Source organism: Thalassophryne amazonica, chromosome 5, assembly GCF_902500255.1.
Source record: "Thalassophryne amazonica chromosome 5, fThaAma1.1, whole genome shotgun sequence".
NCBI lineage: Eukaryota > Metazoa > Chordata > Actinopteri > Batrachoidiformes > Batrachoididae > Thalassophryne > Thalassophryne amazonica.
This window is the reverse complement of record NC_047107.1, coordinates 78,773,839-78,789,479: the sequence shown is the minus strand read 5'-3', so window position 1 is coordinate 78,789,479 and position 15,641 is coordinate 78,773,839. Positions and strand designations below refer to the sequence as shown.

The window sequence follows — 15,641 nt, the reverse complement described above, 5'->3', positions numbered from 1 at the left end:
AACTACATGTGCGCAGCACAGAGCCATTGGATGTGACCTGGGTGACGTCACTGGTTGTCTTTATATACCAGATGCACCCAGCGCTCGCTTCTTTTCTACATTCTCGCATTCTTAGAGGCTGAGAACGCATTTAGCTGCGATTGCCGCACTCGCTTGTAGCCTCGCAACCCACCTTTGGTTGGAGCTACATGCACTGCACACGTCCTCCAGAGGCTGCGAGACATGGCTTCACCGTTTTTTTGTATCCTTTGACTGACGCCTGTCGTGAGTACACCTTCCTAAACACCGGGTGCGTGCCTTCACCGCTGCCCTGCTGGGTATTTTCCTCTGTGCACATTAGCTGTGTTGTTTCGACGAAAGCTGGCTATTTGTTTAGTTGTGTCACTAACCCCGTTAACTACGTGGTAGTGTGTGCATCAGAACCAGTACAGAGTACTGTGTTGGGCTTGCCGTGAGTGTTTTCCACTCCTTGAAGTACTTCGTTGGCACTGCCGCCATTTTGCTAAGTTTAACAGCTCCGCTAGCAGCTAGTGTTGTCGTCGTTGCTGTAAGTGACTTAGCACTTGGGCTGTGAGTTTTTCGGCTGTGTGCATCGTGTTATTACTGTGGCTGTGAGTGTTTCACGCTCCGGGCCTTGTATTAGCTTTTACACTGGGAGCTCTTCACGCTCAAGTCTGCGGCTGGATGTTGGGCAGACCCCAAATCATTGACCCATCTATCACAGGACTGCAGAGCCCTTAGCTCTATGTGTGATTCAGCGCAGTATGGTCTGAACTGTATGCCCGCCGTTGACAGCATTATTGCGAACCTGGTTGTGGCTCCGGCTGATGCTGCTCGGCCGGATGCCCGCTGCCCACGACCTCAGTGTAGGGTCACTGATGACCTCCTCACCAAAAGCTATGACATAGCTGCTCGCACCGGTCGCATAGGCAACTCACTGTCCCATTTAGCCCTTGCCCTGTCAAAGTCTTTGAGGGACGCAGAGGTTGATGATGCTACGCAAAGTCTTAGTGATACCTCACTCCAAACCTTTGCTCATATGTCCAGAGAGCTTGGCAGATTGATGTCAATCCTTACCATCACTAGACATCAGGTGTGGCTTACACAGTTCCCCCTGTCCGAATCCTGCAGAGGCACACTCCGTTCACTGCCGGTTCTTCCAGGCCAAGTATTTGGACCTGCGGCCCAACAAACTTTGGAGCGTGCTGTTGAGGCTAGTAAATCTCAGCGACGGTTTGTTGACCTACACCGGTCTTCCAGACCTCAGCCAGTCAGACGTGCTACAGCTTTTCACTCTACATCCAGGCTCCCGCCGACTCCCAGAGCTGCACGTGCTTTCGCAGTTGAGGGCCAGCTCTCCCAACGGTCTGCCTTTCGGGAGCCTACGGGCAGATCCCCGAGAACTGAACGGTTTCACAGGGATCCAGTAATCGCACCCAGAGGTCCTCAGGGATGCAAGGGAGAGGTGGTCGGGTCTGACTGCCAACATTTGGCCCCCAGCCGTTTTTCACGAAATCATCTCAGCCACTGGGAGGCTCAAGTTCAAGACACATGGGTCATTTCAACCTTGTTCGAGGGTTACAGAATTCAGTTCAGATGTCGTCCTCCAAAGTTCAATGGGGTGAGGATGACTGTCGTTTCTGACTCGGTGCAGTCTGCCACCCTACAATGGGAGATTTTGGAACTCCTGGACAAGGGGGCCACAGAGCCAGTTCACAGTTCAGACCAGCTCAGGGGGTTCTACTCAATTTACTTCCTTGTTCCAAAGAAGGATGGCGGCTTTCGTCCTATCCTCGATCTCCAACATCTGAATCGTTATATCAAAGTGCTGCAGTTTCACATGCTCCGCACAGTAGACGTCCTTCAAACTATCACACCAGAAGACTGGTTCACAAGTGTCGACTTAAAGGACGCCTATTTCCATGTGCCAGTGGCGCCTCGTCACAGGCAGTTTCTCCACTTTGCTTTCAAAGGTCAGGCATACCAGTTCAGGGTGCTTCCTTTCGGCCTCTCTCTCGCCCCTCGTACATTTACCAGATGTATGGCTGCAGCACTAGCCCCACTGCAAGCTGCTGGATTAAGAATCCTACCCTACTTAGATGATTGGCTTGTCTGCACTCCGACTCAGGAGCAGGCGTAAAATGACACAGCTCTCCTACTGAACCATGTCTCTCAGTTAGGACTCACAGTGAACTTTGCAAAGAGCTCTCTTGTTCCCAGTCAACAAACGACCTTCATCGGCATTGCCATCAACTCCCTGACTATGACTACATCGCCAGAGAGTGGACAATGTAATTCGTCTCGTCTCACACATTCAACGGGCTGTGACGCTGCCCTTTGGTTTGCTGCTCCAGTTGATGGGCAAATTGACTGCAATGTCGCTAGTGGTACCTTTGGGACTTCTGTCTATACGTCCCGTACAGATTTGGATAAACAACCTAGGCCTCAACTCAAAGTTGCATCAGCACAGGCGTGTACAACTCTCCAACCAGTGCCTTCTGCACCTCAGACCCTGGGGGAACGTGGACTTCATCTGCAAGGGTGTCCCTCTAGGCTTCGTCCCTTCTTGCCGAGAGGTGGTTGTTACAGATGCATCACTCAAAGGTTGGGAGGCCGTGTGGAATCACAGGATGGTGAGGGGTGTCTGGAGTCCTCAGGAGAGACTCCAACACATAAACGTGCTGGAGCTTTGCGCTGTGCGACTGGCTCTCAAGCATTTCCTCCCGGCCCTGAGAGGAAGACATGTTCTTGTCCGGTTGGAAACACATCAACAGTCTATCACATAAATCATCAGGGGGGCACCAGGTCCAATCACTCATTGGCAGAAACTCAGAGGCTTCTCTTATGGGCCTTGCCTCGCCTTCAAAGTGTCAGAGCAGTTCATCTGCCCGGCGTACAGAACAGCGCTGCGGACTTACTCTCCAGACAGAAACCACCACCGGGAGAGTGGAGACTGAACCAGATTGTGGTCCAAATGATCTGGCGGAAGTGGACCTTTTCACTTCAAGCACCTCGACACATTGCCCACGGTGGTACTCCCTCTCGGAACCAGACAGCCCGCTGGGGCAGGATGCATTGGCCCACCCGTGGCCGGATTGCCTCCTTTATGCCTTCCCTCCTCTCCCGCTGCTAATGTTGACACTGCACAGGATAGACCAGAGCAGCCACAGGGTGCTGCTGGTTGCTCCTTTCTGGCTGGGGAGGATTTGGTTTCCCATGATTTACAAACTCCTCGAGGGGGAACCTTGGGCTCTCCCGGAGAGGAAGGATTTGTTGTCACAGCTACAGGGGAGGATTTGGCACCCTCACCCAGAATGCCTTCAACTGTATCTGTGGCCGTTGAGGGGCCAGACTCTGTGTTAAGTTCTTGCGACCAGGCTGTTGTTCAGACTATCCTTAATTCACGTGCTGCTTCTACCAGGGCTTTGTATGACAACAGATGACAGCTGTTTGCGCAGTGGTGTGAGAACCAAAAGTTAAACCCGGAGCATTGCCCTGTGCCTATTCTCCTCAAATATTTACAAGAACTGCTGGAGAAAGGACTTTCTGCCGCTACCTTGAAGGTTTATGTTGCTGCAATCTCTGCCCGGCACGTCTACGTTGATGGCTGGTCAGTGGGTTCACATCTCTTAGTGTGTCGTTTTTTGAAAGGTGCTCTACGTTTGCGGCCTCCAAGGCTTGCACGTGGGACCTTCCTCTAGTCCTGGAGGGTTTAAGCTTATCACCTTTCGAACCAGTTGAAAGTGCTGATCTTAAATGGGTGTCAGTGAAGACTGCCTTTCTACTTGCATTGTCTTTGGCTAAGCGGGTGGGAGAGCTGCATGCCCTGTCAGTCGCTGGGGACTGTTTGTGATGGAATTCTGACGGATCTGGGATTATGCTGTGGCCTAATCCGTCCTTTTTACCCAAGAGAATTTCAACCTTTCATGTTAACCAGCCAGTTTCCTTGGCTGTGTATGCCCCGCATTCTGATCCAGGATTATCTGTTTCAGGTTCCCTGTGTCCTGTCCGAATGTTGAAGCAGTACATTAGTGCGCCTGCCGAGATCCGAGTAACGGATGCCCTGTTTGTGTGTTACGGTGATCACAAAAGAGGCTGTGCTGTCTCAAAGCAGTGACTCTCGCATTGGGTCGTGGATGCCATTTTACAAGTATACAGGTCCAGAGGTCTTCAGCCTCCTAAGGTTACATGCCATTCCACCAGAGGGGTGTCCACCTCCTGGGCTGCACTGAGAGGTGTCCTTTTGAGTGATATTTGTGCTGCTGCTACGTGGGCTTCGTCCTGTACCTTCGCCCGCCATTACAGACTGAATGTGGCTGCTCCTCCTGCGGTGACTTCGGCGGTGTTGTCTGCCTCCACTCCCCACTGCTGATGCGAGGTGAGTATGACTCTTCGTGACCTTGTTGGTATTAAGTCATCCAGGTGCTAAAGCACCGCCTTCTGGTGGTCAGGAGGAATGAAATAGAACGAGAGTTACGAATGTAACTATGGTTCTATGAATTCCGGATGACCGCCAGAGTTGCTTGTCACTCACAGTCTTGTGAGTTCATTCCGAAAAGAAGCGAGCGCTGGGTGCATCTGGTATATAAAGACAACCAGTGACGTCACCCAGGTCACATCCAATGGCTCTGTGCTGCGCACATGTAGTTATCCAGGTGCTAAAGCACCGCCCTCTGGCGGTCATCCGGAATTCAAAGAACCGTAGTTACATTCATAACTCTCGTTCACAGGTATAAAAGCCAAAGGCCAACTTGTAAATCTTAGTGTTTTAAGAGTAGTCTCTGCTTCAGCAACTAACAACCGAGACGTAGACGTTACTCCTCCATCCCACTTTATCGTATCCTTGATAAAACAGACATTATATTATGCTAAGTGGTGACTAAAATTCCTAGGCCCAGTTAGTACAGTAATATTACAAAATAAGAAGGATTTATAAAGAAGTGCAGCAACACATCTGATAACAACCAGTCTAGTTCCCCAACCGTGTTTGCATGATCATTCAATAACTTCAGCTTGCAGCTGCCGCTAAGCCCCTGAGGAAGCTACACAGTGGCTAGGTTGCTAACCCTGACATCGAGTGGAGCAGAAAACTCTAACAATTGTTCATTTCGGGAAATGAGCACCAAAATTGGCACACATAGTCCTTAGACATTATTCTTTTTACAAACCCTACTTGACCACCTAAATTTTCAACAGGCAGCCAGATGGGGTCAATTGAAGAATTACACAGAGGTCAAAATTAAAAGATACTCCAATCATATTCCAACTACAGACATTCATCATGAAATGCCCCGCGTGCAGTACTATTTTCCATGTAAAGTGCAGTAATATGTACATGTGTGGGGTAGGTATTTGGTTGAACCCTCATGTGTTTGATGTAAACTGGGATATACAGTGGAAAAATTGGAGATTGACATTATATTTATTTAGAGGATGTGGCCAACAGTGACCATAAAAAGTCGGTATCCTTCAAACAAATGCAACTATTGCTAATTTTTTTAAAGTAGGTCAAGGTCACTGGCCTTTGAACCCATGCGGAGTACTCCTCCAAGGCATGTACCCACCAAATATGAAGTTTCTGTGAGCAACAGGTGCCGAGGTACATTGCGGCGAACAAATTTCAGGCGAAGGATTTGACAGTTGTGACCACTGGTGACCTTGAAAAGTAGGTCAAGGTCACCAGCCTTCGAACCCATGCGAAGTACTCCTCCAAGGCATGTACCCTCCAAAAATGAAGTTTCTGCAAGCAATAGGTGCCGAGCTACGTTGTGGCGAAGGATTGGACAGTTGTGACCATTGGTGACCTTGAAAAGTAGGTCAAGGTCACCGGCCTTCAAACCCATGTGAAGTACTCCTCCAAGGCATGTACCCATCAAATATGAAGTTTTTGCAAGCAATAGGTGCCGAGGTACATTGCAGCAAACAAATTTTAGGGGAAGGATTTGGCAGTTGTAACCATTGGGGACCTTGGAAAGTAGGTCAAGGTCACCGGCCTTCAAACCCATCTGAAGTACTCCTCCAAAGCATGTACCCACCAAATATGAAGTTTCTGCAAGCAATGGGTGCCGAGCAATGTTGTGGCGAAGGATTTGACAGTTGTGACCATTGGTGACCTTGAAAAGCAGGTAAAGGTCCCCGGCCTTTGAACCCATTCAAAGTACTCCTCCAAGGCAAATATCCACCAAATATGAAGTTTCTGTGAGCAAAAGGTGCCGAGCTACGTTTTGGCAAAGGATATGACAGTTGTGACTATTGGTGACCTTGATACCTAGGTCAAGGCCACCGACCTTCGAACCCATGTGAAGTACTCCTCCAAGGCATGTACCCATCAAATATGAAGTTTCTGTGAGCAATAGGTGCTGATCTACACTCAACAAAAATATAAACGCAACACTTTTGGTTTTGCTCCCATTTTGTATGAGATGAACTCAAAGATCTAAAACTTTTTCCACATACACAATATCACCATTTCCCTCAAATATTGTTCACAAACCAGTCTAAATCTGTGATAGTGAGCACTTCTCCTTTGCTGAGATAATCCATCCCACCTCACAGGTGTGCCATACCAAGATGCTGATTAGACACCATGATTAGTGCACAGGTGTGCCTTAGACTGCCCACAATAAAAGGCCGCTCTGAAAGGTGCAGTTTTATCACACAGCACAATGCCACAGATGTCGCAAGATTTGAGGGAGCGTACAATTGGCATGCTGACAGCAGGAATGTCAACCAGAGCTGTTGCTCGTGTATTGAATGTTCATGTCTCTACCATAAGCCGTCTCCAAAGGTGTTTCAGAGAATTTGGCAGTACATCCAACCAGCCTCACAACCGCAGACCACGTGTAACCACACCAGCCCAGGACCTCCACATCCAGCATGTTCACTTCCAAGATCGTCTGAGACCAGCCACTCGGACAGCTGCTGGAACAATCGGTTTGCATAACCAAAGAATTTCTGCACAAACTGTCAGAAACCGTCTCAGGGAAGCTCATCTGCATGCTCGTCGTCCTCATCGGGGTCTCGACCTGACTCCAGTTCATCGTCGTAACCGACTTGAGTGGGCAAATGCTCACATTCGCTGGCGTTTGGCACGTTGGAGAGGTGTTCTCTTCACGGATGATGCGAAGGAGATGTGTTGCACTGCATGAGGCAAATGGTGGTCCCACCAGATACTGCTGGTATCCCCCCCCAATAAAACAAAACTGCACCTTTCAGAGTGGCCTTTTATTGTGGGCAGTCTAAGGCACACCTGTGCACTAATCATGGTGTCTAATCAGCATCTTGGTATGGCACACCTGTGAGGTGGGATGGATTATCTCAGCTAAGGATAAGTGCTCACTATCATAGATTTCAACTGGTTTGTGAACAATATTTGAGGGAAATGGTGATATTGTGTATGTGGAAAAAGTTTTAGATCTTTGAGTTCATCTCATACAAAATGGGAGCAAAACCAAAAGTGTTGCGTTTATATTTTTGTTGAGTATATGTTGCGGCAAAGGATTTAACAGTTGTGACCACTGGTGACCTTCAAAAGTAGGTCAAGGTCACTGGCCTTCGAAGTCATGCAACGTACTCCTCCAAGGCATGTACCCATTGAATATTAAGTTTCTGCGAACAATAGGTGCGAAGCTACGTTGCGGCGAAGGATTTGACAGCTGTGACCACTGGTGACCTTGAAAAGTAGGTCAAGGTCACTGGCCTTCAAACCCATGCAAAGTACTCCTCCAAAGCATGTACCCACCAAATATGAAGTTTTTGCGAGCAATAGGTGCTGAGCTACGTTGCGGCGAAGGAATTGCAGCCGGACAGACTGACGGACGGACAGACAAATGGAGGGACGGACAACCCGGATGCTATATGCCCCGCCTCGCGGCGCAAGCGCCACGCAGGGCATAAAAAGGTATATGACTAAATGTTATGGAGTTATGGGGTAAAAACAGCAAGAATGGTGACAATGGCCAATTTCAGTTTGTACTGAGGTCAAAAATTAAAGTTGCTCTAATTTTGGTAAAAAGTGATGCAAATTATTGGTTGCGTTAACAGAATTTGAAAAAGGAATAGTGTGTAGCATGTGTCATGCTTAGTTATCATGTTACGGCGTAACATATGTCACATGTCATAGAATCCAATGGACATCGACACTGTTTGACCTTTATTTTGCAGACCAAGCCTTCAGCACAGTCAAAACTATTCCATTCCACTATTCCCTTGGGCAAGGTCCTTAGTCCCGTAGTTGCTCCCGGTGTGTAGTGAGCTCCTTGCATGGCAGCACCCTGACATGGGTATGTGATTGCGTCTGTGTGAATGCGAGGCATAATTGTAAAGCACTTTGCGCTTCTGATGCAGATGGAAAAGCACTATATAAATGCAGTCCTTTAGTGAAATTACAAGCCGCAGTTACACTAAGGAAATGTATGAGGAACTGATTCTATGTATAAGGTCGTGTTCATTTTTGTCGGACAAAAGTAATTTTCCGATCCGCAAAATGCACACCTTGTCAGCTGGTATCTGCCAAGTCCATATGAAAGTTTTGGCGTGTTTACAACTTTGAGCGGATATCAGGCAGAGAACTTTACCGCTGCTTGCGTGGTTTGTTTTTTTTTTCCATTTTGTCCTCTGCATGTCATTTATTTTCCTGCTGTTGTCTGACTGTTCATTCTGGTGTTTTGATTGGTCAAAAAAGCAGCAAGCAGAGAAGGAACAGACATAGTAAGTGCAGCTCCATGTCTGGCAGAAATAGACGCCCCCCCCCCCAGAGAGTAGTCACAGCAGAGCTGTGCAAGTGAGGAAACAATTTCATGCTTTCAGAGCACCAAACTCTGCTCAAATGCATTTGTCTGTAAAACGGGAAAATATTTCTGCTCAGCACAGAACTCCATGGAAATGCAACGTCATCTGTCCATTAGCGTCCCAACTCCACGTGAGACTGAAATATTTGCCACAGGAGACTGACGATATATTTAAATACGTAATTAATCCTTTTGCTCTGTCCATCATAGTGTGACTGGGCCTATAATGATAAAGCAATCAATGACAACTTTTCTACCAAAAAAAAAAAATACAAATAAATACAAAAAAAAAAAAGAATAACATGATTCAAAGATTTAGTGCATTATACTTTCAATAAGCTTTAGATCATTTCACTACAAGACTTTATCATGTCATCAGTACATAGTTTAAATTTGTCTTTAAGTGTCCAGAGGTCTTTTTTGCATGTTTATGTAATACTGACCTTGGATACTGCTGGGGTTGGTGGCATCAGTAAAATCACAGATTTTGTCCCAGTTGTCCCTGACAGCCTCCGGACACATATGTTGGTTCTTGTGTCTCACAATGTGGCCTTTAGTACGCTCCCAGCGCACTGCACATATGAATAGAATAGAGACAATTACACATATGCCTTTGAGATACAGGCTACAGAGTACCATAAATGCATTCAAACTTTAGTAAAGAAAATTAGCAGTACTTACATTTACCAATCCAGCCTCCTCCAACCTAAAACAGGATTAACATTTGCAAAAGACATTGTTCCTCTTTATAAATAAAATGTACAAAGTTTACTGTATGACTGTACAGTGACAGAGCAACGACAAAAAAAATTATTTTCTCTACCTCAAACAGGCCTCCGCTTTCTTGGCAGTGTTCATGACTTAGCCAGAGAACCAAGGGTGCGACATACTCAGGCTTCAGATTCTCTAAAAGGTCTAAATAAAACAAAGCATACAGTAAACAATCTGTTCATAAAAGCATACAGTAAATACATCTGTTCATAAAACTACTCAATAACAAATTTTTTTAATAATTTTACTCTGTGATGCAGCTTCTCAATAACATGCGCCATTTAAAATCAAAAGTACATGAACTAAAAACATCAGCTCAGCCTCAGATCTTTAGGTTTTTTGCTGCAATGCCAGCAGAAAGTTACATATTATTACTAACAAGGACAATAAGTTGAAAAAATAAATCTTTTCTTTTGTGTATATCTAGTCTTGCTGTACAATATGATGATTCAACATGTTCAAACATCACACTCTTTGTACCATTCTAAATTAATAACAGCCATTTCATATACGCGCTAAAATGTGTTAATTACATTCTAATCATCATCCCATGTACAAATTCAAATCTAAACATTCACCAACAGTGGAATATTACTAGGAAATAGAATTACTGCACAGGAACAGAAAAGTAACTGTGGCTCAGGTAGTGGAACAGGTTGACCATTAATCCCTGGCTGATAAGTGTCATTGAGCAAGACACTGAACCACAAATTGGATCCAATGTTCAGGTCAGCACCTTCCATGGAACCATCTGGCTTGTGTGTGTGTGTGTTTCAGGCATCATTATAAATTGTACTGACAGTCTGTTCTCACAAAAAAGGCACCATACTCAGACAGTGTGCATTACAGGACTATAAAGTGCTGTATATAATAATTTACTCTGCTAAAAAAACATGCGATAAAAAGCACATGCTATACAGAGTATATATATGTTAAATATGATGGAAAGAAGCCATGCTGTTATGGCAAATACTTGCCCACAATGACTCAGAGATTCAACAACGTGAGCTGACAACAGCATAACCACTAAAACATGGCGGTGCATAGTTCAGCCAGATGACATCCATGCACCCATGAACGCAAGCCAACATGTGGAATCAAGTCCTTCTCTTAGAATGTGAAGCTATTTGTGACAGATGGTGCAGCCCAGTGCGACAGATGTTACAACGGGGCAACAAGACCATTCTTTTAATTTGTCACTTAATACTCTGATCAACAGAGCTATAGCTGCAAACGTGCTAAGTATTCATAATGTGGAAACATTTCCAGAAATAATTCCCAGTGGGTTACCAAAAAAATACATTATTTCGAATCCTGTATTTAGAATTATTGTCATTTTTAACATAATTATTTACTTATGATTGGGCATAACGTGGTGTCCATTTTTCTTTTTTTGTACAGCACTTTGGTCGACTGCTGTCATTTTAAATGTGCTTTAGAAATAAAGGCTGAGTTGAATTGAGTAGAATCTTTTAAAAGGCAGCACAGTGACTTAGTGGTTAGCACTGTTTTGTGGAGTTTGCATGTTCTCCCCATGTTTGCGTGGGTTCCCTTTGGGTGCTCCGGCTTCCTTCCACATCCAAAGACACGCAGATTAGGTGGCTTGGTAACTTTAAAATTATCTGTAGGTGTGCGTGTGGGTGTGAATGTGTTTGTCTATATGTGGTCCTGCGACAGACTGGCATCCTGTCCACGGTGTACCCTGCTTCACCCCATATGACTACTGGGACAAGCTTCAGCCTTAATTGGAGTAAGCAGGTATAGAAAATGGATGGATGCTAGTGCCTCTATTAGTATTGTTAGTTCCGAATAGTTTAGTGCTACATAACTGACAATGTAGCTTAGCGGGGAAATTAGTGCAGAAAATCCACTATGGTGATAGTGCAGCTTATGTGGCAGGGAGGCAGTTGAGACTGTGGCCTGTTTCCACAGAGGTGTCCATAAAAATCATAGCAGGATCTAGAGGGGTAATTTTTGTATCCCACATTGTCCTTTGACCTCCACATTAGAAATATTATGAGGGCTGCTTACTTCCACTTGCGAAATATAGAGAAGATTGTCCCATCCTGTCTATGGCTGATGCTGAGACCCTGATTCATGCGTTTATCTCTTCTAGATTGGACTACTGCAATGTTCTATTTTCTGGTTTACCGCACTCCAGCAGTAGGGGTCTCCAACTGGTTCAAAATGCTGCTGCTAGACTTTTGACAGGAAGCAGAAAGTTTGACCACATTATACCCATTCTGGCATCTCTTCACTGGCTTCCTGTCTCTGTGAGATCAGATTTTAAGGTTCTGCTACTAGCCTATAAAATTGTTCACGGACTAGCACCTCCCTACTTAACTGACCTACTTAAACCCTATGTACCGGCCCAGGCTCTGCGTTCTCAGGGTGCAGGACTACTTTGTGTCCCTAGGGTGAATAAAAAGTCTGTGGGTCACAGAGCTTCCTCTTATTGTGCCCCTGTTCTGTGGAATGATCTCCCTGCACCAATAAAACAGTCAGATTCTGTAAAGACTTTCAAGTCCAGACTTGAAAGACGCACTTATTTTCCCTTTCGTATGGCTAGCATACTGGCTTTTTACCCTTTTAAATTCATTTATTAGTAAAGAGAGCGGGCCACGGCCTCAACTTTATCTAAAGTTTAGTGAAGCTTAGGGCTCGTGACCGGCGATCACCTTAATATTTCTTCCGTTTTTTTTGTTTTGTTTTGTTTTTAATGCTGACAAATTATACTGCATTTGTTGTCTTTGTGATGCCTGATTCTGTTTTTTCTCTCTGTTTGAGGTGCGGCTCCATCCAGAGATGGGAGTGGTGTCTTCTTCTGCAAGCCTCCTGTCCTGTGCACTAGCATGGACTCCCAAAATTCTGTGTATATTAATTTTGTCAATTGTGTCGGTAGCATGGCCCAAGCAGAGGGTCGCCCCTTTGAGTATGGTCTGCTTGAGGTTTGTTCCTCAAATCATCAGAGGGAGTTTTTCCTTACCACTGTCACCTGTGTGCTTGCTCTAGGGGTTGGTAAAGTTAGACCTTACTTGTGTGAAGCACCTTGAGGCAACTTTGTTGTGATTTGGTGCTATATAAATGAAAATAAATTCAATGTAGCTCATGTCAGTGTTGCGTGTACTGACATTCTTCGACTATGCAACTTTAGGGCCCCTTCACGAAGTACACACTTAGTGCGCATGATGCAGAAATTGTGTGCAAACCGTGTAATGTCGTCCCTGTCACCAACGCCTCGTACACCTGTTGCTACAACTATTTGTGCACACAAGCACTTGAAAAACAAAGTGTGTGCTGTGCGAACCTATCGCACCCTCTCGTGGCAGGTGCGGGCCAAATTCCAGGTGACACTCACGAACACCTAACACCGCTTGCATGGCACTTAGAAAATGTATGACCAGTTGCACTCTTGGCACGACAGACTGCAGACAATCACTGTTCGTACTGCTGTGAAATACGTCTAAGTTCCCCACGAGTGTGACATTGCCTTTAAGGTTGCATTACCTTCAGTTTAAAGAAATACTCTACCCAAAAGTTTAAAAGAGAACACAACCAATTTTAATAATAAATTATATCACTGAAAAACTCTTGAGTGAAATGTATTCAGTAGACTCATTTCCTTTTAATTTCAACTCATCTGGGGAAACAAAATTGCCTGTCTCAGTCAGAAACATTCCACAAATGTGGGCTGTCAAGCAGAACTCGCACATTTACACCTGGTTTGACTACTGTTTGCATGGAGCTGCTCAACACATCTACTTCACATTGGTAGAAGCATTGATTGTGAGTTTGGAACACCCTTCTATCGCCGTGAGACACTTTTGCACACTGGTGAGAATTGGAAAACAGTTCCGTAGGCTCAAACCCAGAGCATCGCCAAAATACTCTGAAGGCGTCATGTATGGCAAGCATGCTGACCACGTAAGAACTGGGACATTCTGACCTGCCATGGATTTAGAACAGCTGAGGCCAGTTGGATGTACTGCCAAAAGCTCAACGTAACTACAGTAAATAGCTATGTACTATCTCGCTGCATGTCACAATTAAACAAGACAAACTCTGCTCTCTGCACACTTAGAAGGTCCTCATTTTCATAACTGTCAGGAAACGGCAGCAAAACCAACTCTAAATATACTATACAATATAAATACTTCATAGGAATGATTACTAAAACTTCTATGAAAGCTCCGAAGCACTACTAACTCCTACAGCAAAAATAAGCTGTCCAGAATCACCTGATTAAATAAAAAACTGAGACACTGAAATGCTCATAGCTCTTGCAGGGTACGTAATTTCATCATGGCTGTTGGAACAGCACAAACACAATGACTGAATATCAAATGACAAATCTGCACATTGAACAGAGGGACTGTCATTTCCTCTAATTTTGTTCATCCACACTGGATGACCATTACATGAGGCAGCTGCTCTAAAGGATGAAAAAAGACTGAAGACCCAAATGATGACATGTAACAACACAGTATATTAACAATAATGTACTCAAGTGTTTTAATCTCTTTGCCTACCTGCAGGGAAAATGGACTCAGTGAGCCGAGATGCAGCCATGGGAGCAATAGTGTTGCAGTGGATGTTGTACTTTTTTCCCTCGATGGCCAAGGTGTTTGCAAGGCCCAACAAACCCAGTTTGGCAGCACTGTAGTTTGCCTGACCAAAGTTACCATAGATGCCTGCGGCTGAAGTCGTCATGATGATTCTGGCCACAGACATCCCAAAACAATAAGACAGTATTAAAGCAGAATGACCGGGAAAGCTATGTAGCGCTGTCAGCTCCATACATGCATAATCTAACAAACTGCTGCACTATTCCATGAACACATAATCACACCATGCATACAGTATATTTTACTCATGTAATTGTAAACACAGGATTTAATAAACAGGAAAAATATGCATTCAAAGCAAAGCAGTGCACAAGTGTCTCTGCTAGTTTTTAAACCAATTCAGCTGTCATTTTCACACCCAGCACTCACATAATTTAAAACAGCAAATGTAAACGCAACCATGGGCGAAGCAAAACCCCCATGGGCGAAGTAAAACCCTTTGCCTGCTCCCTTGTTTTCACTTAGGGTTGCCACAGCGGATCCAAAGTGGATCTGCATGTTGAATGCTGAAACTCCACATTACATGGAGACATGTAGACGAGGTGGGATTTGAACAGGGAACCTTCCGCACTGAGACCGATCAGAGCGCCACAGCAGCACATCTGAGTCTGACGTGCTGCTGCTGTGCCTATGTCATTTTGGAGCATCAGTAGCGACAAGGCTTGGGGAGTAACAGAATACATGTAACGGCGTTACGTAATTAGGATACAAAAAAAGGTAACTGTATTCCGCTACAATTACAGAAAAAAAGACGTATTCAGATTACAGGTACAACCCCTGGCAAAAATTATGGAATCACCGGCCTCGGAGGATGTTCATTCAGTTTAATTTTTTTGAAAAAAAGCAGATCACAGACATGACACAAAACTTAAGTCATTTCAAATGGCAACTTTCTGGCTTTAAGAAACACTATAAGAAATCAGGAAAAAAAATTGTGGCAGTCAGTAACGGTTACTTTTTTAGACCAAGCAGAGGGAAAAAAAATATGGACTCACTCAATTCTGAGGAATAAATTATGGAATCACCCTGTAAATTTTCATCCCCAAAACTAACACCTGCATCAAATCAGATCTGCTTGTTAGTGTGCATCTAAAAAGGAGTAATCACACCTTGGAGAGATGTTGCACCAAGTGGACTGACATGAATCATGGCTCCAACACGAGAGATGTCAATTGAAACCAAGGAGAGGATTATCAAACTCTTAGAGGGTAAATCATCATGCAATGTTGCAAATGATGTTGGTTGTTCACAGTCAGCTGTGTCTAAACTCTGGACCAAATACAAAAAACATGGGAAGGTTGTTAAAGGCAAACATACTGGTAGACCAAGGAAGACATCAAAGCGTCAAGACAGAAAACTTAAAGCAATATGTCTCAAAAATCAAAAATGCACAACAAAACAAATGAGGAACGAATGGGAGGAAACTGGAGGAAACTGGAGTCAACATCTGTGACCG

The 15,641-nt window shown here is 44.9% G+C and overlaps 1 protein-coding gene across 1 annotated transcript in view; it reads right to left on the bottom strand.

Annotated features, from left to right (window-relative positions):
- hsd17b4 (hydroxysteroid (17-beta) dehydrogenase 4) overlaps positions 1 to 15,641 on the bottom strand; it is an 80,667-nt gene that overhangs the window by 35,659 nt on the left and 29,367 nt on the right. The window contains exons 8-11 of the mRNA XM_034170626.1: positions 14,090 to 14,277; positions 9,613 to 9,704; positions 9,471 to 9,495; positions 9,233 to 9,361 (exon numbers count right to left, since the gene is read on the bottom strand). Coding sequence (XP_034026517.1) covers positions 9,233 to 9,361; positions 9,471 to 9,495; positions 9,613 to 9,704; positions 14,090 to 14,277 — 434 coding nt within the window. The remainder of the gene's footprint in view (positions 1 to 9,232; positions 9,362 to 9,470; positions 9,496 to 9,612; positions 9,705 to 14,089; positions 14,278 to 15,641) is intronic.